Below are 26186 nucleotides of genomic sequence, written 5' to 3'. Positions count from 1 at the left end.
TGATGCATTTTTACGCTTTATAAAAGATTTATGTCTGAATTTGGGGGGGCTTGGAACAAATTAGGACATTTACATGGAAGACGCGTCTTTACTTACAGAATTTTCAGTTTAAGAAATCAGAATTCATTTCGTAAGTAGAGGTATCACTGTAGGCTATATGGTTTCTTTCTACAAAACTATCAAGAGCCTGTTTTTGTTTGTACTATATACAGTATTTATTTTTATGCTAATAAACAGAAGAACATCCGCTGCCATAACCTTCTGCAACTACTAGCGCTGGCTTGGTTTATGCTTTTGTTTTGAAATTTAGTTGAACCGGAAGTGTACGCGCTACCGGAAACGTCTGTATACTGTATTTGATAACACGTGGATTTGACACTCAACACTGCCGACGCACTTAATAATGCCAAGTGATTACAGTTTTACACAGAAAAGTAAATTTTATAATAGTGTCTATTCGTAGCAAATATTACAAATTGTGTCACACGACAACTGGCGACATGGAGTAAAATTAGCTTGCGGCCAAGCTACAAGCTAAAAGGTAGGTGAGTTGTTTTTTTTTCCAAAATGATTTTTTCATAACGAAATAGGATAGTCTAGTCGTGCTTACGACAATATTAATTCGACTGCCTGATTGTCACGTATGCTTTGTGTGTGGCAGGTTATTTACTGTAGTCATGGCTGATGCGTTTAGTAGCAGCTCGGAAACCGTAATACAGCGTCAAGTTGACGTCCAAAATGCTAGGAGCACACCTCTGGAAAAGCTTGACGAGTTCTATCAAATACAGAAAACCTGCGATTTTGTCCGTCAGAATGACTTCAGGAAGGTAATGACACATCGAAATCTGCACTGTTATTTAGTTTAATCAACAATACATTAAATTCAAATAAAATGTTTGTTTTCATTCATATTTTTAAGGTTGCGCTGCAGTTTCCTGATGAACTCCTGCATGACTCCACCGCAATTGCTGCCGAGATAGAAAGAATTACTCAGGCGAAGTTGTTCATTCTAGGGGACACATCCTATGGCAGGTATTTAAATGGTGAATTATTTTGTTATTCAATTTTAATAGACCCCTTTTGGTGTTTTATGTTCTGGTTTCTTCAGTGGTGGATGAAGTACCACATTTTGGGACTACAAGGCACACCTGACTATAAGCCGCCACCCACCAAACTTGACACAAAAACGGCATTTGTTCATAGATAAGCCGCAGCCGTCCTCACTGTTGTATGGGATATTTGCACAAAAAAATATTACCGGTAACCCTTTATTTGACAGCGGCAACATAAAACTGTCATAAGAACAAATGAACCACCTTGAAGCTTTAAACCAATTGGCTGCAAAGCTTCATTGCTTCAAGAAGCTTCATTTGAGCATCACTGCTCCCTTTGGGGAGGCAGTCAACCTGTGCTGCCACCTGGTGTCAACACTGTTGTCATCCAATATGCCTCCTAGCATGCATTGCAGCGCTACAAATGTAAATAACAATCACAATTCATTTTCTGTGCTCATTATTTCTTTAGTTACTCTTCGTCATTTCATTAATTGAAAGTTATGGTATTTGGTAACGCTTTATTTGACAGTGGCACCATAATACTGTCATTAGACCATTATAATTATGACATGACACTGCCAGGAGCATTAAGGAATGCTTTTCACAGATGTCATTTTGTGTCACCCGGCAAATTATCTCACTTTTGAATGGATGTATTAGATCTGAGCTCAACATAAATGGAGTTAGTGACATAATTGGCTAGATGACACTTAATGACATCTGTTATAAGCATTCATTGATGGCCATCATAGTGTCATGTCATAATTATGAAGGTCTTATGGCAGTCTTATGACGCTGCTGTTAAATGAAGTGTTACTTATTAACCCAAATAAATACAGAAATAAGATGCACTGGATTATAAACCGCAGGATTCAAAATGAGGGGGAAAAAGTAGCTGCGTATAGTCTGAAAATTACGGTACTTTTTTTGGGGCATAAGTAAAAGTACAGATACAGGTGCAAAACATAAGTAAAACTACAAGTAAGAAAAAAATTACAAAACTACTTGCTTTAAATTTACAAGTAAAAAGTAAAAGTATTTTCTCCTGATGCCAAAATGTGATATACGTGAATGTATATGTATTGTATATACTCTATACATACATACAGAGATCTACGTCAGTCAATTGAGTGCTCAGTTTTATTTAAAACTGTGCAAAATAGAAAAAAAAACAAGCAATAAACTGACTGCACTGCAAACAAGTGCTTAGCAAGCTCAAAAACTCCAAAACTTAGCTTAGTGGCGGATTGCAAGCAACTATCATGTGCATACCGCCACCTACTGTACAACAGTGTGTAGCACCCATCTGAAGGCATGCTGCTCTCACGGTTGGTTTTATTTGTCAGTATATGGTTCACCTGCCTAATCTTGCTCATACTTGTGTTGCTGTTTGTGCTTAATTAAGGTATATGGTAGTTGTGCGGGTCTTATCGATGCCCCGGAGGCATGAAAACAGAACTATCAATTAACAATAAGGAATAAATAAATAAAAACCAACAAAAGTAATGTCTAACACAGGCGACTATTTAAAAAGTAGTGGAGTAGAAAGTACAGATGCGTAGTGTAAAATGTAGTGAAGAAAGATTAAGAAGTACCACTTCATATTTGTGCAGATAGACCAAAAAGTACTTAAGTACAGTAACAAAGTACTTTGTTACGTTCCACCACTGGGTTTCTTATTGTATAATTTGATTATAATTAATTTAGGATGGATAAATGACATGCCTTAAACAGTTTGTGTATTTCCCTTGTGGTGTGATTGGTTTGGTTAGTTGCTGCGTGGATGAGGTGGCAGCAGAGCACGTTGGCGCCGACTGCCTGGTGCACTACGGCCGCGCCTGCCTGAGCCCGTCCAAACGGCTGCCCCTCATGTACGTCTTTGAGAAAGCGAGCATCGACTTGGACAAGTGCAATTCGGCCTTCCGAGAATTGTATACTGACACTGAGGCCCATATACTCATACTCTACGATGTTAGATACACACATTCTATTGGTAAGCTCACATTTATCACCGCAAATGCTTAATTCGTTCATAGTTATGACTTAAATTGAGGAATGGATCATGAAATAATGATCGGTGGTAGGCTCTTTATTAACTTATCTTTTTCCCCCCACAGATAATCTTGTATCACTGCTATGTGAGGACTATCCAAATGTTGTTTCTTCACAACTTGTTGTGGAAGGCGAGCAATGTTACAGCCACGGCCAGAGTAAAAAAGAGCCTGACTCTGCTGTAGACAAGCCCTGTATTCACTTCGGAAGGCAGTTGTCCCTAAAGAGTGGACTGAGCATCGAGGATTATAATATGTTCTTCGTGGGCCAAGATGGAGCAACTTTGCGCAACTTCATGATGACGTGGAACCGCTGTTCCTTCTCCTCTTTTGACCCCGAGACATCTACCGGGAGGGCAGAGTCGGCCGGTATCAACCGCGCACTGATGAAGAGATTCTACGCTATCGAGAGGGCGAAGGATGCCAATGTAGTGGGCATTTTGGTGGGCACTCTTGGCGTGGCCAACTACCTGACTATAATCCAGCAGTTGAAAGACGCTATCCGCAGTGCTGGCAAGAAGAGTTACGTGTTTGCAATGGGGAAGCTTAACGTGCCCAAGCTTGCCAACTTTCTGGAGATAGATATTTTTGTTTTGATTTCCTGTCCTGAGAACGCACTACTGGACTCCAGTGAGTTTTACCGACCTGTGGTAACACCATTCGAGATGGAAGTAGCCTGCAATAGGAACAGGGAGTGGTCCGCGCAATACGTCACTGACTTTCGACATCTTTTGCCAGGTTTGAATTCATTTTCTCTAGAAGTCTTCATATATTAAGTTTAGGCTGCAAATCTATTGAATAGCCATTCCACTGGAACCAGATAGTTCTCATAGTGTGCCAATTTGAGATCTCATGCCCACTAGAGGCCACTTACAGTATGTACAGTGCCTTGCAAAAGTATTCGGCCCCCTTGAATCTTGCAACCTTTCGCCACATTTCAGGCTTCAAACATAAAGATATAAAATTTAATTTTTTTGTCAAGAATCAACAACAAGTGGGACACACTCGTGAAGTGGAACAACATTTATTGGATAATTTAAACTTTTTTAACAAATAAAAAACTGAAAAGTGGGGCGTGCAATATTATTTGGCCCCTTTACTTTCAGTGCAGCAAACTCACTCCAGAAGTTCAGTGAGGATCTCTGAATGATCCAATGTTCTCCTAAATGACCGATGATGATAAATAGAATCCACCTGTGTGTAATCAAGTCTCCGTATAAATGCACCTACTCTGTGATAGTCTCAGGGTTCTGTTTAAAGTGCAGAGAGCATTATGAAAACCAAGGAACACACCAGGCAGGTCCGAGATACTGTTGTGGAGAAGTTTAAAGCCGGATTTGGATACAAAAAGATTTCCCAAGCTTTAAACATCTCAAGGAGCACTGTGCAATCCATCATATTGAAATGGAAGGAGCATCAGACCACTGCAAATCTACCAAGACCCGGCCGTCCTTCCAAACTTTCTTCTCAAACAAGGAGAAAACTGATCAGAGATGAAGCCAAGAGGCCCATGATCACTCTGGATGAACTGCAGAGATCTACAGCTGAGGTGGGAGAGTCTGTCCATAGGACAACAAAGATATCCATAAAAAGTCTCGTTTAAAGTTTGCCACAAGCCACCTGGGAGACACACAAAACATGTGGAAGAAGGTGCTCTGGTCAGATGAAACCAAAATTGAACTTTTTGGCCACAATGCAAAACGATATGTTTGGCGTAAAAGCAACACAGCTCATCACCCTGAACACACCATCCCCACTGTCAAACATGGTGGTGGCAGCATCATGGTTTGGGCCTGCTTTTCTTCAGCAGGGACAGGGAAGATGGTTAAAATTGACGGGAAGATGGATGCAGCCAAATACAGGAACATTCTGGAAGAAAACCTGTTGGTATCTGCACAAGACCTGAGACTGGGACGGAGATTTATCTTCCAACAGGTCAATGATCCAAAACATAAAGCCAAATCTACAATGGAATGGTTCAAAAACAAACGTATCCAGGTGTTAGAATGGCCAAGTCAAAGTCCAGACCTGAATCCAATCGAGAATCTGTGGAAAGAGCTGAAGACTGCTGTTCCCAAACACTCTCCATCCAACCCCACTGAGCTCGAGCTGTTTTGCAAGGAAGAATGGGCAAGAATGTCAGTCTCTCGATGTGCAAAACTGATAGAAACATACCCCAAGCGACTTGCAGCTGTAATTGGAGCAAAAGGTGGCGCTACAAAGTATTAACGCAAGGGGGCCGAATAATATTGCACGCCCCACTTTTCTGTTTTTTATTTGTTAAAAAAGTTTAAATTATCCAATATATGTTGTTCCACTTCACGATTGTGTCCCACTTGTTGTTGATTCTTGACAAAAAAATTAAATTTCATATCTTTATGTTTGAAGCCTGAAATGTGGCGAAAGGTTGCAAGATTCAAGGGGGCCGAATACTTTTGCAAGGCACTGTATTTAGGCCACATATTTGATATTTTCCAAATGACTCATAAATAAAATTGTCACCACAGAAACTTTCACGTTAAGGTTTGCAAAGATAAATACAAAATCTAATTGGACTTCAAATACTTTTGCAGTTTCAGAAAGCTCTTCAAATACAATTAAAACAGGAAAATCATTTTTTAAATTCTGGTTTCAGTGGAATTGCTCATGTACATTTGATTACAAAGTTGCTAGGGCAGTGTGGTAAGCCAATCTGTATTGGTGTTATCTGTAGTTTAATATAGAACCACCATAATTCAATAAAGAATTAAGATGTAATCAATATGGATTAGTGCTGCAGCTATCGATTGTTTAATTAATTAATCTATCAATTAGTTCAAATGATCAAATAATCGGTTTAGGAACATTTAATGTGTTGCAGAATAAATTTTAGGACATGTAAAACAAACGCTTGCTAAGATTGCAATTTCAAAGTAGCATTAAATGCGACTACAAAATAAAATTCCCCAATGTTTTTTCAAACTATGCAGAAATTCACTTTCATTTCACAAGAGCAATAAATGCATTTAAAAAATAGCTTGGCCTCAAATGGTTTAAAAAAAATAAAATAAATGGGGATCGAAGTGAATGAAGCAAATGAACAATTGGCGAACTTGCATGGCAAAAGTCCGTTAGCTTAAATGCTATGAAATGTTTTTTTTTTTTTTTTTAACAATGCTCTTGACAGATTGTTCACACACACATTCCCACTAAAAAATAAAAACAAACAAAAAAACCCAGCTAAATATACATCCAAATCAGTGGTTCTTTACCTTGCTAAAGGCACCAAACCCCACGAGTTTCACAGGTGCATTCACCGAACCCTTTGGAATTTCATAATAAAGACATTTTTTTACTAATTCAGAACCGAGCAAGTTAACATCTAAATGAATTCCTGTTCAAATTTCTTCCAGATTTCGACTTTACTACAAATAATTTAGCCTTTTGCTGTCGATTTACACATTGGAAAATAAAACTAATTTCATTTCACACTGTTCCTCTTTTTGTTTTCATGTCTACATTCTCATTTTATTGCCGCATCCTTGCATCACATACTATTGTCGTGGCGTAAAATGCAGCAAATATATATATATATATATATATATGTATATATGGCGGAAAACACTCAGGTGACTTGAGGTTCCGCTCTGAGACCCCCAATTTGGCCAAATTTCAAAATTGTCCGATATGCATGTGTGATACATCATTGGAAAGCTTAAAATCTCAATTTTCTGGGGAAAAAAGATTTGGCATTTAAAAAAAATAAAATAAAAATTTAAACAGCAAAACCCTAACTGGAGGCGAGAGCACGCAAGAGCAGAATTAAAGACGCCACGATTTTAACGAGATATTATCGCGTACTTACCTTGTTTCGATCCAAAAACTCCATGTAGCATGTATCAAGACACAGCTGTGAATGGCCACAGCTGGATTTTGGGGGGATTTTATGGGTGAAGCATGGTGATATAACAAGGGTCGCGATGCAGAAATCGCAGACATCAAGGAGTGATTGAGATGGTCTTTTTACTTATTTTATATTTACCCTATTAAACATTATTTTTAAATTTTTCTTTGTTTGGATTATTTATCATCTAACATTTCGGGGAAAATGTGCCAGTAACAAAAAAAAATACAATTAAGCGATAGTTATGAGGTAGATATCCGTGACCTTTTTACAGACGCCAAATTTTTTTTTGTCACGTACTTTGTTTAAAAGTTTAAAATATGTGAGTGAAAAATTTTTAATGTTTTTTTTTTTTTTTTTTTAAACAATATTAGACATCAATTAATGATTCTAAGCTAAAAATGACAGACATTTCGAATATTACATATGATTGCTTACCTTCTTTTTATGGCTAGGTTGAAACAAAAGCGGTTGCGCGGCGTCTGTAAATGGGGGTTTTCAGGGTAAAACAGACAAATTAAAAATAGTTCGAGGGCTTAATGCGCCATGAATCTGCTATGGAAGCAGAGACATATTGTTCTATCAAACACAACAATTGTTTTGGCTTAAAATACTGGAGTTTCTTTTAAAGAAGAGTGCAAGAGCAGAAACTGCTTTTTCAGTCTTGTTTGTGTTTTCCGTCTTATTTATATTTATATTTATGTTTATATATATATATATATATATATATATATATATATATATATATATATATATATATATATTAGGGCTGTCAAAATTATCGCGTTAACGGGCGTTAATTAATTTTTAAAATTAATCACGTTAAAATATTTGACGCAATTGACGCAGATGCCCCGCTCAGAGTTTTAAATGACAGTACACATTGAAACGCTCACTTGTTGTGTTTTATGGAGTTTTGCCGCCCTCTGCTGGCGCTTGGGTGCGACTGATTTTATAGGCATCCATGAGCATTGAGTAAGTAATTATTGACATCAACAATGGCGGGCTACTAGTTTATTTTTTGATTGAAAATTTTACAAATTTTATTAAAACGAAAACATTAAGAGGGGTTTTAATGTAAAATTTCTCTAACGTGTACAACATTTTTCTATTAAGAACTACAAGTCTTTCTATCCATGGATCGCTTTAACAGAATGTTAATAATGTTAATGCCATTTTGTTGATTTATTGTTATAATAAACAAATACAGTACTTATATACTGTATGTTGAATGTATATATCCTTCTTGTGTCTTATCTTTCCATTCCTACAATAATTTTAATCGTTTGACAACCCTAATATATATATTTTTGAACCCCCCCCCCCCCCCCCCCCCCCCCCCGGCCCAGACACAACCGGGAACAGCGACAGCCAAAACAAGTGCCGCTCGGCTGACGCTGCCTCTGCGCGCGCCGACCGGGAAGGCAGAACTTCGCGCGTCCTCTTATTTTAACCCTTTGTACTGACTCAATGTTCCAAAAGTTTGAAAAAGACTCGCCGAAAGCAGGTTGACAATTTATTCATCGACAATGTTAAAAACAAGGCAAAAACAGACGACGGAGGGACAATTCTGGATCCAAAAGAAGGCTACATATTTTCGAGCAGCAAAAATCTGTGTTATCTCAGTGTCCAGTCTTTTTAAAGGCTTTGCTGAGGCGGGCCGGGTCAAAGGTGTGTCCGAAGGTGTGTCTGGGCGTTGCTTTTGGGTCTGCCCCTCTGTGGCCGGTTTTGGGCTGCTTAGGTTCGTGCGCGGATTGGGACGCCCGCTATCAACTTAGCAGTCCGGGCTGGTTGTACTTGTTTTAGGACAAAGCGCTTTGTCCTTGGAGTTTGCTGAGAGAGCTGATTGCAAGAGTTGGTGCGTCAATCTTGTGATAAGACGGCATTGTGTATCTCTTCTATTTCTTCTCATTAAACTATGGTGTGCTATTTATTTTATATTAGTAGTGCAGTCCTACCGTAAAAATGAAAATGATACTATTTCCTGATTAATTATATTACGTGTGTTAGAGTAACGCAAACAGTTAGACGGTGCCTATGAGAACCTGTACCATATGTATGTGTTAGACTATATATGTGTTAGACTAATGCAAACAATTATATGGTGTGCGATGACGATATCTTTTTCCCCTTCAATATATATATATGTTCTTTTTTTTAATTATATACGCCCTTCACGTTGTCTGTAGGTCTGTTATACTTCCTCATACCAAGTTCCAGTCAACATTCCACTGAGCAAACAGATTTCTCCTCCCATTAGATAGAGGGCTAGCAGTTGAAAGAAATGGAATAAAGCCAATAAATTGAGTGAAAACCAGTCCAAACCCAATCTAAAACGCCACTTTGCCTAGATTTGGTCTGCGTACAAAATGGGGTTCTGCGTTTCTTACCCTTCACTGAACCCCAGTTAAGAACCACTGCTCTAAACTAAATTACAAATGCATAATCAAACTTACAACCTTATATTGCTCTCAACAGGGGAGCAGCTGGATCCATCCATGTTAGATGCCATACTCACTGTTGCCACGAGAGGGCAGTGTATCCACGCCCCTCAAATCAATAAAACTAAATGCAAACACTTTCAAAACTACTACAACGACACTCTAATTATTTAAACGAACCCTCGAAGCAGCAAAATTTGATTCGAAACTATTTTCTCATCGAATTACTCGAGATATCGTTGCATCACTAATATGAATGTTTACCCATATTGAATACCAAATATCTTCACCTTACGTGAATCCACTTATTGTGTTGAATACTTTCCAGTTTATCTCAATGACAACATTATCTTCTGTATTCATGTGTCATAGTCTTGGTCTCACAACTACTGGCATTATATTTTTTCTGTAGGTGGACCAAATTACGTGCCTCTGCCAAAAGAGCTAGAAGAATGTGACGAAACAGACGTGTCCTTAATCACCGGTGCTATGAGGAGCTACAAGCTTGACTGCGATCTTGCAGAGTCCTCAAACAGCTCTTCACTTGTCTTAAGAAACCACACACTGACCGTGGCCAACTCCAACTCTGCCGGTACGTGTTATTTAAACCCAGTGGTGGAATGTAACGAAGTAAAACTACATTTTTACCGGAGGTTGGAATCTTGGGGCACCTTACGATTCGATTATAAATCGATTATTAATAACTAGGGCTGTCAAAATTATCGCGTTAACGCGCGGTAATTAATTTTTTTAATTAATCACGTTAAAATATTTGACGCAATTAACGCACATGTCCCGCTCAGAAAGTATTCTGCCTTTTGGTAAGTTTTACAGCAAGGCTTTTTATGCTGTCCAACAGCGAACTCTTGTGGTCTCTTTGCGACATGGTTTATTGTTTTCTTACCAGTTCATTATGGCTGCACGACGTCTCGGGCTGATAATGTTGTGCTTATATGATCCTTGGGCAAGATTTGTCCGTAAGTATGGTTGTTGTAAAGAATGTACATATTATGTTAGTAAGCGAAATTTTATATTTTTTGTATGAGACGCTTTTTGTTTATGTTTAGTGAACCTGTATAGCGTGCTAAGCTAACGTTGTTGCTAATGCAATGCTTGTGTACTTTTATTTTGTAGTTTTACGACGGTCTAAAGAGGACAATGGTTTGAGGCCATTTTATTAATAAATCAGATGAAAAAGGAAGAAGTCTGATTATTAAGGCGTCGTTCACTAGCTGTCTAGCTTTGGAAAAAGTAGACGCTTCGGAGTGAAGACAGCATAGACAGATTTAAATGACAGTAGAGTGAAATGCCCACTACAGTCCTTATGTACCGTATGTTGAATGTATATATCCATCTTGTGTCTTATCTTTCCATTCCAACAATTTATTTTACAGAATATATATATAATTTACAGAAAAATATGGCATATTTTATAGACGGTTTGAATTGCGATTAATTGCGATTAATTACGTTTAATTAATTTTTAAGCTGTAATTAACTCGATTAAAAATTTTAATCGTTTGACAGCCCTATTAATAACGTGAGGGGGCTTCAAAGACGACATGCGCTGAAGACGCGTGGGCGCGTCCTGAGACTTTTAAGCGTTAAAGTACTTAAATAACGAGCACTTGAGTAACAAGTACTTAACGAGTACTCGAGTGCTTAAGTAATGAGTACTGCAGTAAAGTATGCGTTAGGGGTGTAACGGTACACAAAAATCTCGTTTCGGTGCGTACCTCGGTTTTAAAGTCACGGTTCGGTTCATTTTCGGTACAGTAAGAAAACAAAATGCAAAATATAAATGTGCTAGTTGTTTATTACACACTTGTGTGCTTTCAACAATAGGAACATTAGCCTATACAAAGCTAGAATTCTGCTCAAAAAGTAGCGGGTATTTAAAGATAATCCAACAACAATTTGCCTTTCAGACCCTGCGTATTGGTCAGCGTTCTTTCTGAAAGAAAGAAGAAAAAAGAAGTCCTGTGCTAAAGAGAAAAGCAATCCCAATGACAAAGATTTTAACATGTATTTTACAAATGAAATGCCTCAGTGAAACATTTTTTTTTTCCGATGAACGGTTTTCAAAAGCTTTATTGGCTGATTTTCTCAAGTTAAAGCGCCACACAGAAATTAATAAATTTAATTGTGTAAGCAGGATGTGTGTAATTTTCCTATTATTTAATTACAGGTGTTTTAGCTCATTTCAATTTATTTTATTTAAATGGGCTATTATTTATTTTATTATGTGTTTATATTTTACAAATGTGATGTAGTATTCATTTATATTGTATATTTTATGTTGTATAACTTTAGTTCCTATGTGAATATTAGTTCCTACTTGTTTTGTTGTGGTAGGAGGGTTTCGTATTGAACATGGGGCCGTGTTGGTTATTATTATAGCAGAGAAGACAGCAGTAAATCAACAAAGACAAGTCAACTGTGCCCCGATTTACCACTCAAGAGATCTGATGGGCTCAAAAAGTAGGTTACGATTGCATATTAGCTAACTCAACCGGATCCACGGTATTTTTACACGAGAGACTTCCGGTCCGATCCTAGCTACCGGTAGTAGTATTGACGCAGGAGGGCCGCGTCTCGCGTCAAATAATAAACTCTGCCATTCTTTTTGCTTGCATTGCGTTGAGCCGCTTCTGGGACGCATCTAACGCGGCCGCACTGCAACTGGTGCGCATTGGCTGATTGCCTCTAACGCCCGCGTTTCACTGCGTTCTCGCGGCGGCCTCGTTGTCGCTTCTGGGTTATACTGTCCTACTGTGTTGGTCCTCATTATAGTAGATAAGACGGAGTAAATATAATCTACACAAAGAAACTGTAACCCGATCGACTCACAGCCTCAAAAAGTAAGGGTTATATTAGGTCAGAAACTCGTTCGGTACGCTTCCGTTCCGAATCGAGCACCACGTACCGAAACGGTTCAATACTATTACATGTACCGTTACACCCTTAGTATGCGTACTGGAGTACATAAGTAACAAAGTACTAGAATAGTAATGGGTACTTAAGTAACAAGTACTCAAGTAGTAAAGTAATGAATACTCCAGTACTTGAGTACTCGAGTAGAGTGATGAGTACTTAAGTATCGAGTGCTTGGAGGCATGTTGGCTGCAGAGGTTGACTGTGTCCCCCAAGGGAGCAGTGATGGCCAAATAAAGCTTTTCAGCCAATTGGTTCATTTAGTCTTATGATGCTGCTGTCAAATAAAGTGTTACCGGTTAATATCTTTTGGTGTAAATATTCCAAATAAAACTGAGGACAACTTTGGCTTACCTTTGAACAAATGCCATTTTTGTGTCAAATTTGGTGTGTGGCTGTTTATAGTCAGGTGCGCCTTATAGTCCGAAACTTACTGAGTATTTCATTCCCTACTGTTTGAACCACTAAAAGACATGTTGATGGATTTTCAGTTGTTTATTGTCTTAAACTTGCAGTATTAGGGTGAAGCACACTTATGTTCACTGTGTCTTTTCAGCATCATTTCTGGCAACTCGGAGCTGGCGTGGCTTGGAGCAAAAGTTGGGGGAGACGCCTGTGGGGAAAGCTGTGGAAGGCAGGAGAGGTATCGCTATTGCCTATGAAGAAGAAGGAGGATAGTTGACATTATTTTAAAGAAATTTTGTGAGTTGTGCATTTCAGTTTGCATACATCACTGGTCATTCACAGGAACTTCCTCCACAAAGGATACAGGAAAGATGCCAGTGTTTCCATTAGAATGTCCTTCCAACCAGTCCTGGTTAACTGCAGGGGGGAAAAAAGTTTGATCATGTCTGAACTACAAAGAAAAAAAGTGATAAAAGGGGTGCTTTCTCACTTTTACTGATGAGAGTGATTTTATCTCCCTGGTTAAAATTGAGATCCTCAGGATTTGATGATTCGTAAGAGTGAAGTGCCACAAAAACAATCTCATTCTGTGGTTGCTGTACTCCAGTTTGCTAAACAGGACCACTTAGTAAATTTAGATCAATTTTATGGTGGGTGTTTAAATTTTTATGTACTCACGTCCTTGATATTACACCACAATGTCAGGTGCTTGTTCTGAGCGCGACCCCAAACGCTCTCCATGTCTGTGTTCTCATTCAAGACACTTGTTGGATCTGATGTCAACCTTCATTGAACGCAAATTTGTGCACAACTTAATCATGTAAAATGACACTTGTAACATGTTAATCTTACCTCAACGTGACTGAAACGGTGGAAACGTTCAGTTTTTTACTGATCTTTTCGATAAGTGTCGAGTAAGTGGAGCCACTTGTTAGAGACACTGCAAAGTTGAATGTGTAATGCACTTTGACAATACACGAGTTGTCAGGAAGTTGGGCCTCCTGATGTGAGGACAAAATCATGTAGAAAGTTTTTCAATTTTTTTTTTTTTTTTAATGATTGCATACCTCCTGCCGTAAATCTCCATTGCTTCTGTCTGTACGATTGAGACCTGAAGAAAATGTCATTCACAAATTTCACCAATCACCAAACATATTTTTGAAAATTATGTTCAAATAATTAATGCACACCTTGTTTCCTTTCTGGCCTGGTCGGTGGTTCCCGATTTGGAGGTTCTGATAGTTCCTGTTTACCAATAAACAGAAAACAGCGGGGATTATAAAATCAACATGGCCTTCAACCAGATCCAATAAAATGTTTTGACTGTGACAATGAACTTCTCACGTTCTTCTGCTTAGTATCCAAGGACATTTCCATGCGTTCCAGGTAATTGTAAGGAACAAGTCCCTTCTGTGTTCAAATCATAGTTGATATGTGAAATTTAGATTGAGTACAAATGATGTATAGTATAGTAAGGCAAGCAGTCTCACTCTTCCGTTAAAGACGACTGAGGCCCAGTTGTCGGACCCTTTCTGCAGAACAAACACAATATTGCCAGGGACAACAGCCAGCTCGTCGCTCGTCTCGGGGATAAACTCGTAGCGCACGATGTGAGGGTCTCCTTCCAAAGCCCTAAGAAGATCAGTTGTTTGTAATGTAATATCAGTGGTGGAATATAATGAAGTAAAAGTACTTCGTTACTGTACTTACAGTTGTGGTCAAAAGTTTACATACACTTGTGAAGAACATAATGTCATGCCTCTCTTGAGTTTCCAGTTATTTCTACAACTCTGATTTTTCTCCGATAGAGTGATTGGAACAGATACTTCTTTGTCACAAAAAACATTCATGAAGTTTGGTTCTTTTATGACTTTATTATGGGTTAACAGAAAAAGTGATCAAATCTGCTGGGTCAAAAATATACATACATGGATCTGAAAAAGCGAATCATTGACTTGAACAAGTCAGGAAAGTCACTTGGAGCCATTTCAAAGCAGCTGCAGGTCCCAAGAGCAACAGTGCAAACAATTGTTTGTAAGTATAAAGTGCATAGCACCGTTTTGTCACTGCCACGATCAGGAAGAAAACGCAAGCTATCACCTGCTGCTGAGAGAAAATTGGTCAGGAGGGTGAAGATTCAACCGAGAATCACCAAAAAGCAGATCTGCCAAGAATTAGAAGCTGCTGGAACACAGGTGTCAGTGTCCACAGTCAAGCGTGTTTTGCATCTCCATGGACTGAGAGGCTGCCGTGCAAGAAGGAAGCCCTTGCTCCAAAAGCGGCACCTTAAGGCTCGACTGAAGTTTGCTGCTGATCACATGGACAAAGATAAGACCTTCTGGAGGAAAGTTCTGTGTTCAGACGAAACAAAAATCGAGTTGTTTGGCCACAATGCCCAGCAATATGTTTGGAGGAGAAAAGGCGAGGCCTTTAACCCCAAGTACACCATGCCTACCGTCAAGCACGGTGGTGGTAGTATTATGCTGTGGGGCTGTTTTGCTACCAATGGAACTGGTGCTTTACAGAGAGTAAATGGGATAATGAAGAAGGAGTATTACCTTCAAATTCTTCAAGATAACCTAACGTCATCAGCCCGAAGATTGGGTCTTGGGCGCAGTTGGGTGTTCCAACAGGACAATGACCCCAAACACACATCAAAAGTGGTAATGGAATGGCTAAATCAGGCTAGAATTAAGGTTTTCGATAGGCCTTCCCAAAGTCCTGACTTAAACCCCATTGAGAATTTGTGGACAATGCTGAAGAAACAAGTCCATGTCAGAAAGCCATCAAATTTAACTGAACTGCACCAATTCTGTCAAGAGGAGTGGTCAAAGATTCAACCAGAAGCTTGTGGATGGCTACCAAAAGCGCCTAATTGAAGTGAAAATGGCCAAGGGACGTGTTAACAAATATTAGCGCTGCTGTATGTATATTTTTGACCCAGCAAATTTGATCACTTTTTTATGTTCACCCATAATAAAGCCATAAAAGAACCAAACTTCATGAATGTTTTTTGTGACAAAGAAGTATCTGTTCCAATCACTCTATCAGAGAAAATTCAGAGTTGTAGAAATAACTGGAAACTCAAGAGAGCCATGACATTATGTTCTTCACAAGTGTATGTAAACTTTTGACCACAACTGTAAGTAAAGTACAGATGCACAAAAATGTACTTGAGTACAAACACAAACTGGTACTTTCTACTTCACTACATTTTACAGCACGTATCTGTACTTTTTACTCCTCTACTTTTCAAATAGTCGCCTGCGTTACATGTGAGTTTATAGTTTTCTTGCTTCTGGCACAATCAATAAGCCCTGTGCAACTATACAGTAATTGAGCACTACAGGCAGCAACACAAATGCAAGCAAGATTAAGCAGGTGAACAAGATATTGACCAATAACAACAGTGAGGGCAGCACGCCGTCAGATGGCTGCTACACGCTCTTGCACAGTAGGTGGCGGTATGCAAACAAGTTTTTTAGCTTGTTAAGCTTCTGTTTACAGTGCAGTCAATATTATTATTATTTTTTTTCATTCTGCACTGTTTTTCATCAAAAGTAGACACCATCTCCCTTTAACTGCACTTCTTACCCTGTAAGAAAACCTTGAGCCCCATATGAATTACTGTAATGTCATATGGTGTAACATGTTCCCCAGTCACCAAAAGAAACTAGAAACCCTACAAAGATGATGATATGGGCCATGTCCTGGTCGAGTTTTAATGCCCCCACCTACTCACGATTTTATTGCTTACGTCTTCTCCGACTCGTTGAGTTGAATATATTACAAATGCATGCATATTGTAAATAATATGAATAACAGACTCTCTGAGCTCTTTCCAGTCTGGACTCCTCTCCATAGTTGTGATACAAGGAACAAAGATCTCATTAGTGGCAAAAAAAGATTTCCTAGCACCATCCTGAGTATCGAATCTAGAGGCCCTCAGATTTGGAATGAGCTTGTCTCCCTCTTTTAACACACCCGAATCAACTAATCAGGATCGTTATCAGGCTGCTGCAGAGCTTGCTGATGAGCTGATCATTTGATTCAGGTGTGTTAAAGGAGGGAGACACTGAAAACAAGCTGGATAGGGGCTCTCGAGGACCGGGATTGGGAACCCCTGGCGTATATAATAATATATAATAATATATATATATATATAAGGGCTGTCAAAATTATCGCGTTAACGGGCATTAATTATTTTTTAAAATTAATCACGTTAAAATATTTGACGCAATTAACGCACATGCCCCGCTCAAACAGATTAAATGACGGTACAGTGACATGTCCATTTGTTACTTTTGTTTTTTGTCTCCCTCTGCTGCCGCTTTAGTGCGACTGAATTTATTGGTTTAAGCCAGGGTTCACTAAATCCGGACCTCGGTGCCACTTTTCCTGTCGTGTTTTCCATGTCTCCCTCCTCCAACACACCTGAATCAAAATAATCAGGATCATTTTCAGGCTTCTGGGGAGGTTCCTAATGACATAATAATTTGATTCAGGTGTGTTAGGGGAGAGAGACGTGGAAAACACGACAGGAAAAGTGGAATAAATTAACTTTAAAAGCAAGTACTTTTGTACATTTTTCTGCACCTGGATCTGTACTTTTAAGTCAGTTTAAAAAAAAAAAAAAAAAAAGTTCCGGTAGTTCATCCACCACTGTGTATTACAAATACTTTCTATCACGCCTGTATTTACAGTTGGGCCGATAGCTAAATTTGATAATTAGTGTTACAATAATTGCTTTCACAACTTTACCTCATAACCTCAGGCTCCTTAGGACCTGAAGGTTCCTGTTCAACCTGTGTGTAGAACATATAGAAAAGTCAATTAGTAACAAATTTGTGACTTACTGGAGATCAGTGTCTTTTTCATCAACAGCGACAATAACGAAAATATTTCGTCAACGAACAGTTTGTTTTTCTTTCTAAGAAGATGAGACGATAACGAGCTAAAAATGTGTTTTGGGAGACATAACGAGACAAATGCCAGTTTTCGTCTGACGAAAATGCGCGATAGTTTCCTTCACATGTTCTTAATGTGTGACATTTATGTGTAGTTAGCCTGCATCGTATCAGTGCCTGGTTGTGTCACTCGTGATGTGCTGCGCCCCCACGCCCCTTCCCGACTCACCAGTGTCTTGTCTCCATGCAAGCTTGCACACACGGTAAGATATGTTTTCTTGGCCAGAGAAAATATACAATTTTGCTTTCGCCTTTAAAAGTCTGTGCTGAGTGATCATCACACCCTAAATGTAACTCGTGGTGTTAGCATAGCATTCGCGTTAGCATTAGCCTAACGGCGAACGTCCTCTTAAACTCTCGGACAACTTTTTTGCTACTTACAGTTCGTGGCGTCCAGGTGGGTATAATTAATTGAAAATAATGGACTGTTTTCCTGCTGAGCATGTACTGTATTATCACTAAGTTAGCGTCGTCAATGTTTATTTAAAATTGTTGGAAACCTTTCTTTTTGGAGTGAACCATTTTAATTTTACAGATGAAAACATTTTTCGCAAACGTCGACTAAAATAAGACGTAAACAAACACATTTTGAAAATATGACAGACGAAAATTAAAAGCGCTGCCAAAAACAACACTGCTGTAGATGAAAATAAAGCAATAATCCTCGCAATTCCAAATGGTTCATTCATTTCGCTACTTAAATAAAATGCCTAAGAAACGCTCATTACCTGTGGCTTTAAAGGTGCAAATCCAGAGAATTTATCCTGAGGAATAACAGAAGCAACCACCTGAAAAGAAGATATTGATGAAATGGCCGCAGTTTAGCTTTAGTTTGATGTGTTCTATATTTCTGAAAAGAAGATATTACCTTGGCTTTTCCCAAGTAGTCCTTCTTTTCCAGTTCAGCAACGTAATGTTTATTCGGTCGAAACAGCACAGTGGCTGGGAACTCGACTGCTTTAAAAACTTTCTGTTTCTGGAGTTGACATAAAAGAAATATTCACAAGAGGAAGCTCATCTCTTTCCAAATTGTTGTTTAAAAAGAAAAAACTCGAGGCACATTTTGCATTGACAAACAGCGAGGCATGTGCCGATTACCGCTTTAAAGGTATACCATGATATTAAAAAAAAATCCCAAAATTTCCGTCATACCGTCTCTAATTTATTAGCTATTTTTTATGTTCCAAAAATGCATGGAAAAATCCCTCGCTTGCAGCTGCAAGGCTAAACCCTCCCCCACCGGTTGTTGCTCAGTGTCAGTGAGTCAGCTGTGCTACACCATGGCTTGATGAGGTGAAACTCCTGAACTCTTTCCCCCCATTAAAGAAAACAAAATCACTGTTATGGGAATACTTCAGCTACAAAAAAAGTTACAGACGGCCGCGGCTTAGAGGAGGACGGGCCAACCGACATGTAAAACATGTTTGCGGAGGGTGGCTGCCGAGGTGGCGATACCTCCAATATGATTTCGCATTTCTACAAAATTAAAGGTTGGTAAAATCTGTCATGAACGTTGCCCACCAGCTATGAGAGTTAACTCCTGCGTGTTTAGTGTGTCTAGCGGTGGCAAAACGTGTTTTTTTTTCTCTCTGGCAACTTTGTCGAGAAAGTGTGTATAATGTAAACATGATACGAGTCATACGTGATTTTTATGGAAAATAATTCAATTGTTTTTGTTCTGATGGCAATAATGTTGAGATGTGGGTTTACGCTCACTTAAAAGGACTTTTAACTTAACATTATACGTGCGTTCCAGTTTGCTAATATGTTTTGAAAAATAAAAATCCTGTTCAATGGAAAAAAGTTTTTTTTTTTTTAACCCAGATATCTCAAAGTAACACATTTTAGAGCTGTAACTGCAATACCGTGAAGCCGTCATATTTTGGCTTAAGGCATAGATGCGCCACTCCTTCCCATTGGGGGCCGACCCAGGCAAAGAATTTGGCTTTCACTGATGAACTCACGCTGCGTTCAAACGACAGATTTAAAAGGACAAGGTGGTAAAAGGACATATTTTACTGCATACAAGCAGGCAGGAGTGTCTCAAGAGTGATTTGGTTGAGGATTCAAGGTATTTATTTATATAAAATAGCCCCATGCATGCACTTTAAAACGTGAAAAAATGCATGGAAAAAATTATAGTAACATTAGTTGATAATATTTAAGTAAAATAACTGCCTGTTTTTTTTTTTTTTTTTTTTTTTTTTTTCTTTTAACCAAGAATCTAGACTGTTCTTTGTTCATTTCTATAGAAATCCGGGGATGTATGCATTTATATACAAGAATTTTCAACTTTAATAGCTCTTTACCTTGTGATGGCCACCACGTTGGATTTACACAATAGCATAATTTTAGCTTGAAATGTTTACGTAAAATGAATGATAACTGCCCCCTTTTTTTTTTTGTTTTTTTTGTTGTTGTTGCTTTTAACCAAGAATCTAGACCGTTCTGTTTTCATAGCTACAGAAATTACAGGAGGTACGCATTTATTTACAAGAATTTTCAACTTAAAAAGCTCTGTTTTGTGATGGCCGCGATGTTGTATCCATATATGCGTAAGTTTACATTCAAATCAAGCCCGTTGGGGGGGGGGGGTTAACCGGGTATGTTGTCCCAGCCCTCAGGATCATATGGGTCCCTGAATGACCCTTAATTTATTTAACTTAACATTCACATATTTCTTTTTTGTTTAAATCCTTGTCTGATAAAATATTATGTTCTACTCGATATATACTTAAAAACTTTAACATATTAAATATTTGAAATATATATTTTTTCCTTTTTTCTGCACAATGCCCCACCCCACCCACTCTGTCATCGCAGAAAATGGTTTGACCCCACTCTGGCGCACTCAAGGCTACATTACATACGTGCCCTGAAGCGGGAAATTAAAATTGTTATAAACTCTAAACATGGCGAGTTGTCATAAATCGGGTGCACAGAAAAGAAAAAAGAAAAAGAGATGAAGATCATTGAGGTGATATTGAGGTTATATTGTGTCACATCACATTACGGTATGTTAAATTTAACTGTCCATCTCAAATGAATTAATTTGAAAATTTACACTGTCATTGCTTGCAAAGCGTTAAAAGTACTGCGTATGTTGTCTGTATGCTGGACGGTGGCAGGGGTGGGGTGGGGGGGCCCTATAATAGTCTCTTGTTCACGGGCCCCTGCAAGTCTGTTGAGAGGCCTGATTCAAATGATCAAGTAATTTTCAGCCTACTGGCCGTTTTTTTGGCAGAAAAGTAGTAATTTAAACATTTCTGCGTCCGTACAAAAAAAAAAAAAAAAAAAAAAAAAACGCCTTTTACGTGTTTTATTTTATGTAACATTTCTATCTAAAAATGACAAGGGCCCGATAGCCGGCAAGACGCGCCTCCGTGCTGAGGCAAAAGTAACATCGGAATTCAACCTAAATGATGTGATTGTATATCGAAAAATGCAATATTTTCTTTTGTTGAGTAAAATTAAGATGGTTCTGCATGCTTTCCTCAAGTATTAAGTTTCCAATGTGAAAATTGAGTGATTTATTAGCTTTTGAAAACTTGCACTAGGCAAGGCAAGGCAAATTTATTTATGTAGCACAATTCAACATAAGGCAATTCTAAGTGCTTTACATCACATGAAGATCATAAAAATCACATTAAAATCAATAGAACGTAAAAACAAAGACAATCGAAATAGGAAATAAAATTATACATAAAAATCGCATTTAATCTCGAATACAATAAAAAATAAAAAAAAAAAAGAAAACAAATACTACTATTACTGCTAATAATTGAAATCAGCTATTTCAATGGAGATAAGCACAAGAGGAATAGAAAGCAAATAGATTGACATATATAGACAGTTATGGAGATGCAGTGTTAAACAAAAGCGTTTTTAGCCTTGATTTAAAGGAGCTAACAGTTTGAGCATACTTCAGACCTTCAGGTAACTTGTTCCAGAGGTGAGGAGCATAATAACTAAATGCTGTCTCACCCTGCTTGGTTCTTGTTCTTGGAACATACAGGAGACCAGTTCCAGACGACCTTAGGGGTCTAGATGTTTGATAGGAATCTAACAAATCAAGCATGTATTTTGGTCCAAGGCCATTAAGGGTTTTGTAGACGAGCAGTAGTATTTTATATCTATCCTTTACCCTAACCTTCACTAAAAAAAAAAAAAAAAAAAGTTACTATTTTGGGCAAAAACATATGTTAAATATTGTTGTTGATCTTGTAAATATAGGTGATTATTTCTGCATTTGGTTGTTTTTGTGCATCTAGCATAAATTATGAGAAATGTATAGCCATTTTAAGTGTTGTTATACAAGATTTTATTACGGAACGACTTTGAATTTTATTGATATCGCTGCTCATGGAGACTCATATGTGCCTAAGGAAGGGGCCCGTTTTGGTTTTAGGTCTCCTGCAGCTTTGGCTTTGAAAATATTTGAATGATCGTAATTTTTGGACTATAAACCGCCACTTTTTTCCTTCATTTTGATTCCTGTGGCTTATAGTCCAGTGCGGCTTATTTGTTGATTTTTTTAGGTAACACTTTATTTGACAGCGGTGTCATAAGATCATCAAAATTATGACATGACACTATCATGGTCATTACTGAATGCTTATGTCATTAAGTGTCATTTGGCAAATTATGTCACTAACTCAATTTTTGTCCATCTTGAATGTTTTGCATCCATTCAAAAGTGAGATCATTTGCCGGATAACACTTAATGACATCTGTTATAAGCATTCATGAATGCTCAGGACAGAGACATGTCATTATTATGATTGTGTAATGACAGTTTTATGGCACCACTGTCAAATAAAGTGTTAGCAAATACCATAACTAGCAATTGATGAAACAACTGGAACAGTAACTGAAGAAATATTTAGCACAGAAAATGATTTTTGATTGTTATTTACATCTGTAGAGCTGCAATGCGTGCTAAGAGGCATGTTGGATGACAACAGTGTTGACAACAGATGGCAGCAGAGGTTGACTGTCTCCCCCAAGGGAGCAGTGATGGCCAAATGAAGCTTCTTGAAGCAATAAAGCTTTGCAGCCAATTGGTTCAAAGCTTCATGGTGCTTCATTTGGTCTTTTGACAGTCGTATTATGGCGCTGTCAAATAAAGTTTTACCAGTTAATAACTTTTGGTGTAAATATCCCATGATATAGTGAGGACAGCTGCGGCCTGTAGTCCAGTGCAGCTTATCTATGAACAAATGCCATTTTCGTGCCAAATTTGGTGGGCTGCGGTTTATAGTCAGGCGCGCCTTATAGTGCGAAAATTAGGGGTAAGTTGTTGAAAATACGCCCTCTACGGCTCGGCCCCATGTCCCGTCAACTCAGTACTTCTCAAATAGTGGGGTGCGCAGAGCGATGCCAGGGGGGGCGCATGTGACCTCGGGGAACATGCTTTTTTTTTTTATTTTTTATTTTTTTTTTTTTTGCCGTACTGGAATAAAGTGTACTTGCACATCCACTCACTGTGTGGCAGTGGCACTCCCATTTTCAGAGTGCGCGCAGTATTTTTGAACTAAGGAAGAGCACTCAGCACACAGAAAACAGATATGAGGAGCAATGCGCCGCCGCTGTTTTCGAAAGCTGTTTTACGAACGGTGTTGTGCCGAAAAATGTCCCCCCTGACGGGAACGCTCATTTATAACGCTTTATTGAGGTGAAAACATCAAATGTTTTCATGGACGCATTACAGCAATGGATTTACGCCTGTAAAATCAGTTTTAAATAAATAAATTAGACAAAATGCTGGTACTTTATTTTAGTAACAAATCGTGGACTGGGCCACATAACCCATCTTTGAACAGAAATGTATTAGTCTCTAGGTTTTCATGACCATATCTCAATGACAATCACACAGGTATGACATTTATTAGTTCAAGCAGAGTAAAATAATACATATATTCACGGTACAAGAAAATCGTTTCCATGTCCATCGATTGGTAAGATAAAGCTGTACGAGTGACGTGTGGGCGCTCAATAATAAAATAATTAACAAATAAATCAAATAAACGCTCAATAAAGCGTTATAAAGAAGCGTTCCCGTCAGGGGGGACATTTCACGTGGGGCGGCTATTTTCGGTCCGGTTCTCACTTCGCCGCCCGAGAAGTGCCATTTTCGGCTTGGGACCGTCACGACGACCGCCCTCACCTACGGTTCTACCTCGGCCACCGAGAATGCGCTTTTTTCGTGCCGTTTGCCTTTTAGCTTTGACTTTTAATACAGTGGCTGATGCGGAAAGACCACTGTTTACTGTGTCTACAAATAATTATAGCGGACAGCCAGAAGCCAAATCAATTAAGACGCCACTTAAAGACATTAGACCCCAATCTCATTGAAAAGCCGCTTGATTGTTTTTCAGCGAAAACGTGCCGAATATTGCCAACAATCGTCCTGCTTTGTCAGTGTTATATCAGTAAACCAGTGAGCATTGTTAGCATGCTCATTGCAAAATAACTCCACACCATTACAAAAGAGGTAATACTGTGAGCAGCAAAAATAAAAACTGTCCTTCTGTCCAAGGACACATTTTTTTTTCTTTTATTCAGTTTTGTTTTTTCGGTCTAATTTTTTGGCATATTGTCCTCATGAGTGAATGTTTCTAATCAATATTAATTTGTTATTATTTACTGATTTTATTACATTTTATTTATCTGTATCAGATGGTCAAAAATGTACCTTGAGTGTATTTTTACAGTTTGGATGTGACTTTTTTTTTTTTAATTCAGGCAAATTGATGCGTGTCAAGTCTTCTCTGTTACAGACAAAACAATGTTAATAAAGTTATACTTTATTATAAGTTGATCTATGTTACTTTTTTTCTTTTTAAGAAAAAGAAGGACGCAGTGTTAGGCAGATGCGTATTTATAATAGTAATTTTATAGACAAATGATACTATTCACAGTGGCGGCAGAGAGTTTGGGGGGCGCGAAACATTTACGTCTTCCTTGGGGGGGCGTAACAGAAAATAATTGAGAAGCACTGCGTCAACTGGTAGTGAAGTCAACGCATAAGGTTATCATACCGTCAGAATCTCGTACCGGCACATGCCTACATACAGCATTAATACATGAATCTCAATATTAAGTCCAAAAAGAGCAGTACAGACCAGGATAGACTGCATAGCTCTGTCGAGGACACTCTGCTTTGCATCGGTTTTGCATTCGAAAGCCTTCACAAGGTTCTTCTGGGCTTTTTCCCACTGACCCAAGTGAGCCTCCGCCAGGGCCATGTTGTGTAAAACCTTCATTATAGATCCAAAATGTCATACAGTACATTCATTGACTGTCTTTGTTGTCATTTCAAGCTGATGAATGAGTGACATATTCATACCTCACATGCATATAACTTGTATCTGAGACCAAGCACTTTGTAATCTATCAGCTGGTTGCCCCTCAGAGCCTTGTGGGATAGTTGGAAGTCACTGACACTCTCCTCATACCTTAAACGAACACATCAGCTTGATTATTAGAGGTAAAAATTACCATAGAAAGCAACATGCAGAAGTTAATATGATGATGGGCAGGCCTTGCCTCTTCTTTTTGTAAAAGGTGATTCCTCTTTGGAAGAAGGCCACAGCCAAATGTTCATCCTTGCATATGCTGCAGTCAAAAGCCTAAGGAGACAAACCAAGTCACTTCCTTAAGTGAAAAAAAAAAAGGTATGCCCTACTTCTTCTTTTTCGGTGACTTGCACTTCCACCCTACAGAATGTCACATTTTAATTATCATTACTATTATTTTAAATTAAGCAATCCATATCTAGTTTTTGAATGTTTTTGATAAAGCCATATTACCTTTTCTGCAGCATCCAGGTTTTGGTTCAGAAGCTGGAGACAGCCGATGTTAAAGCAAATTTTAGAGTTTGGTTCTTGGATGGACAAGAACATCCTGAGTGCTTCAGCCAAATCATTTCTGTCCACACATGTTACTGCGTCGTCCCATTGACGAAGAGTATCCAAAAAAGCCATGGTCGCTGGTTAGGACTTCACTGTGCGCTTTCACAGCAAATAAAGGAAGCTGGAGTCGTTCTGATTTGTACCACCAAGGTCAGGAAGTGATGACATGAGTCATTGACACACAAGACTGTACCATCACTTCTCTTGCCTGGTTGTAGATATCAATAAGTGCACCTTTTATGGCAATTTGTCGTTTTATTGCTTGTATAAAACGGTGGTGAAATGTAACAAAGTAAAAGTTCTTCGTTACTGTACTTAAATACATTTTGTATATCTGTACTTTACTTGAGTACAAATATGAAGTGGTAGTTTTACTTTTACTTCACTACATTTTTCAGCACGTATCTGTACTTTTACTCCAGTACTTTTCAAATTGTTGCCTGCGTCAAATGTTACCATACCTGTCAACCCGAGGCCATTGGCAATTTTCCAAATAGTTGCGCCTTACAAATTGGTGACTAATCTTACAACGTTTTA

General features: G+C 38.5%; 2 protein-coding genes across 3 annotated transcripts; one reads left to right on the top strand and one right to left on the bottom strand.

The window, feature by feature from the left end:
• The first annotated feature begins 260 nt into the window (after positions 1-260).
• Positions 261-14485, top strand: dph2 (diphthamide biosynthesis 2). 2 transcript variants are annotated; one of them, XM_057824500.1, is made up of 7 exons: positions 261-545; positions 662-827; positions 920-1032; positions 2828-3048; positions 3173-3844; positions 9843-10022; positions 12921-14485. In XM_057824500.1, exons 2-7 carry the CDS (start codon positions 678-680, stop codon positions 13040-13042), a joined length of 1458 nt encoding a protein of 485 aa, XP_057680483.1. In that variant the 5' UTR covers positions 261-545; positions 662-677; the 3' UTR covers positions 13043-14485. The 2 variants fall into 2 exon arrangements, with proteins under 2 accessions (XP_057680483.1, XP_057680482.1); XM_057824499.1 differs by having other exon boundaries at positions 262-541; positions 12921-14481.
• Positions 12841-26186, bottom strand: ncf2 (neutrophil cytosolic factor 2). Its single transcript, XM_057824498.1, has 16 exons — positions 25548-26186; positions 25285-25367; positions 25085-25193; positions 24861-24995; positions 18605-18712; positions 18465-18524; positions 17531-17574; positions 14260-14401; positions 14114-14179; positions 13960-14014; positions 13837-13880; positions 13622-13770; positions 13448-13553; positions 13260-13380; positions 13094-13186; positions 12841-13020 (listed from the first exon to the last, which is right to left on the bottom strand). The coding sequence occupies exons 1-15, from the start codon at positions 25719-25721 to the stop codon at positions 13095-13097; spliced, it is 1488 nt and encodes a 495-aa protein (XP_057680481.1). The 5' UTR covers positions 25722-26186; the 3' UTR covers positions 12841-13020; position 13094.

This window comes from Corythoichthys intestinalis, chromosome 20 (genome assembly GCF_030265065.1).
Source record: "Corythoichthys intestinalis isolate RoL2023-P3 chromosome 20, ASM3026506v1, whole genome shotgun sequence".
Lineage (NCBI taxonomy): Eukaryota > Metazoa > Chordata > Actinopteri > Syngnathiformes > Syngnathidae > Corythoichthys > Corythoichthys intestinalis.
The sequence above is the reverse complement of the archived record's forward strand: the minus strand, read 5'-3'. Positions and strand labels throughout refer to the sequence as shown.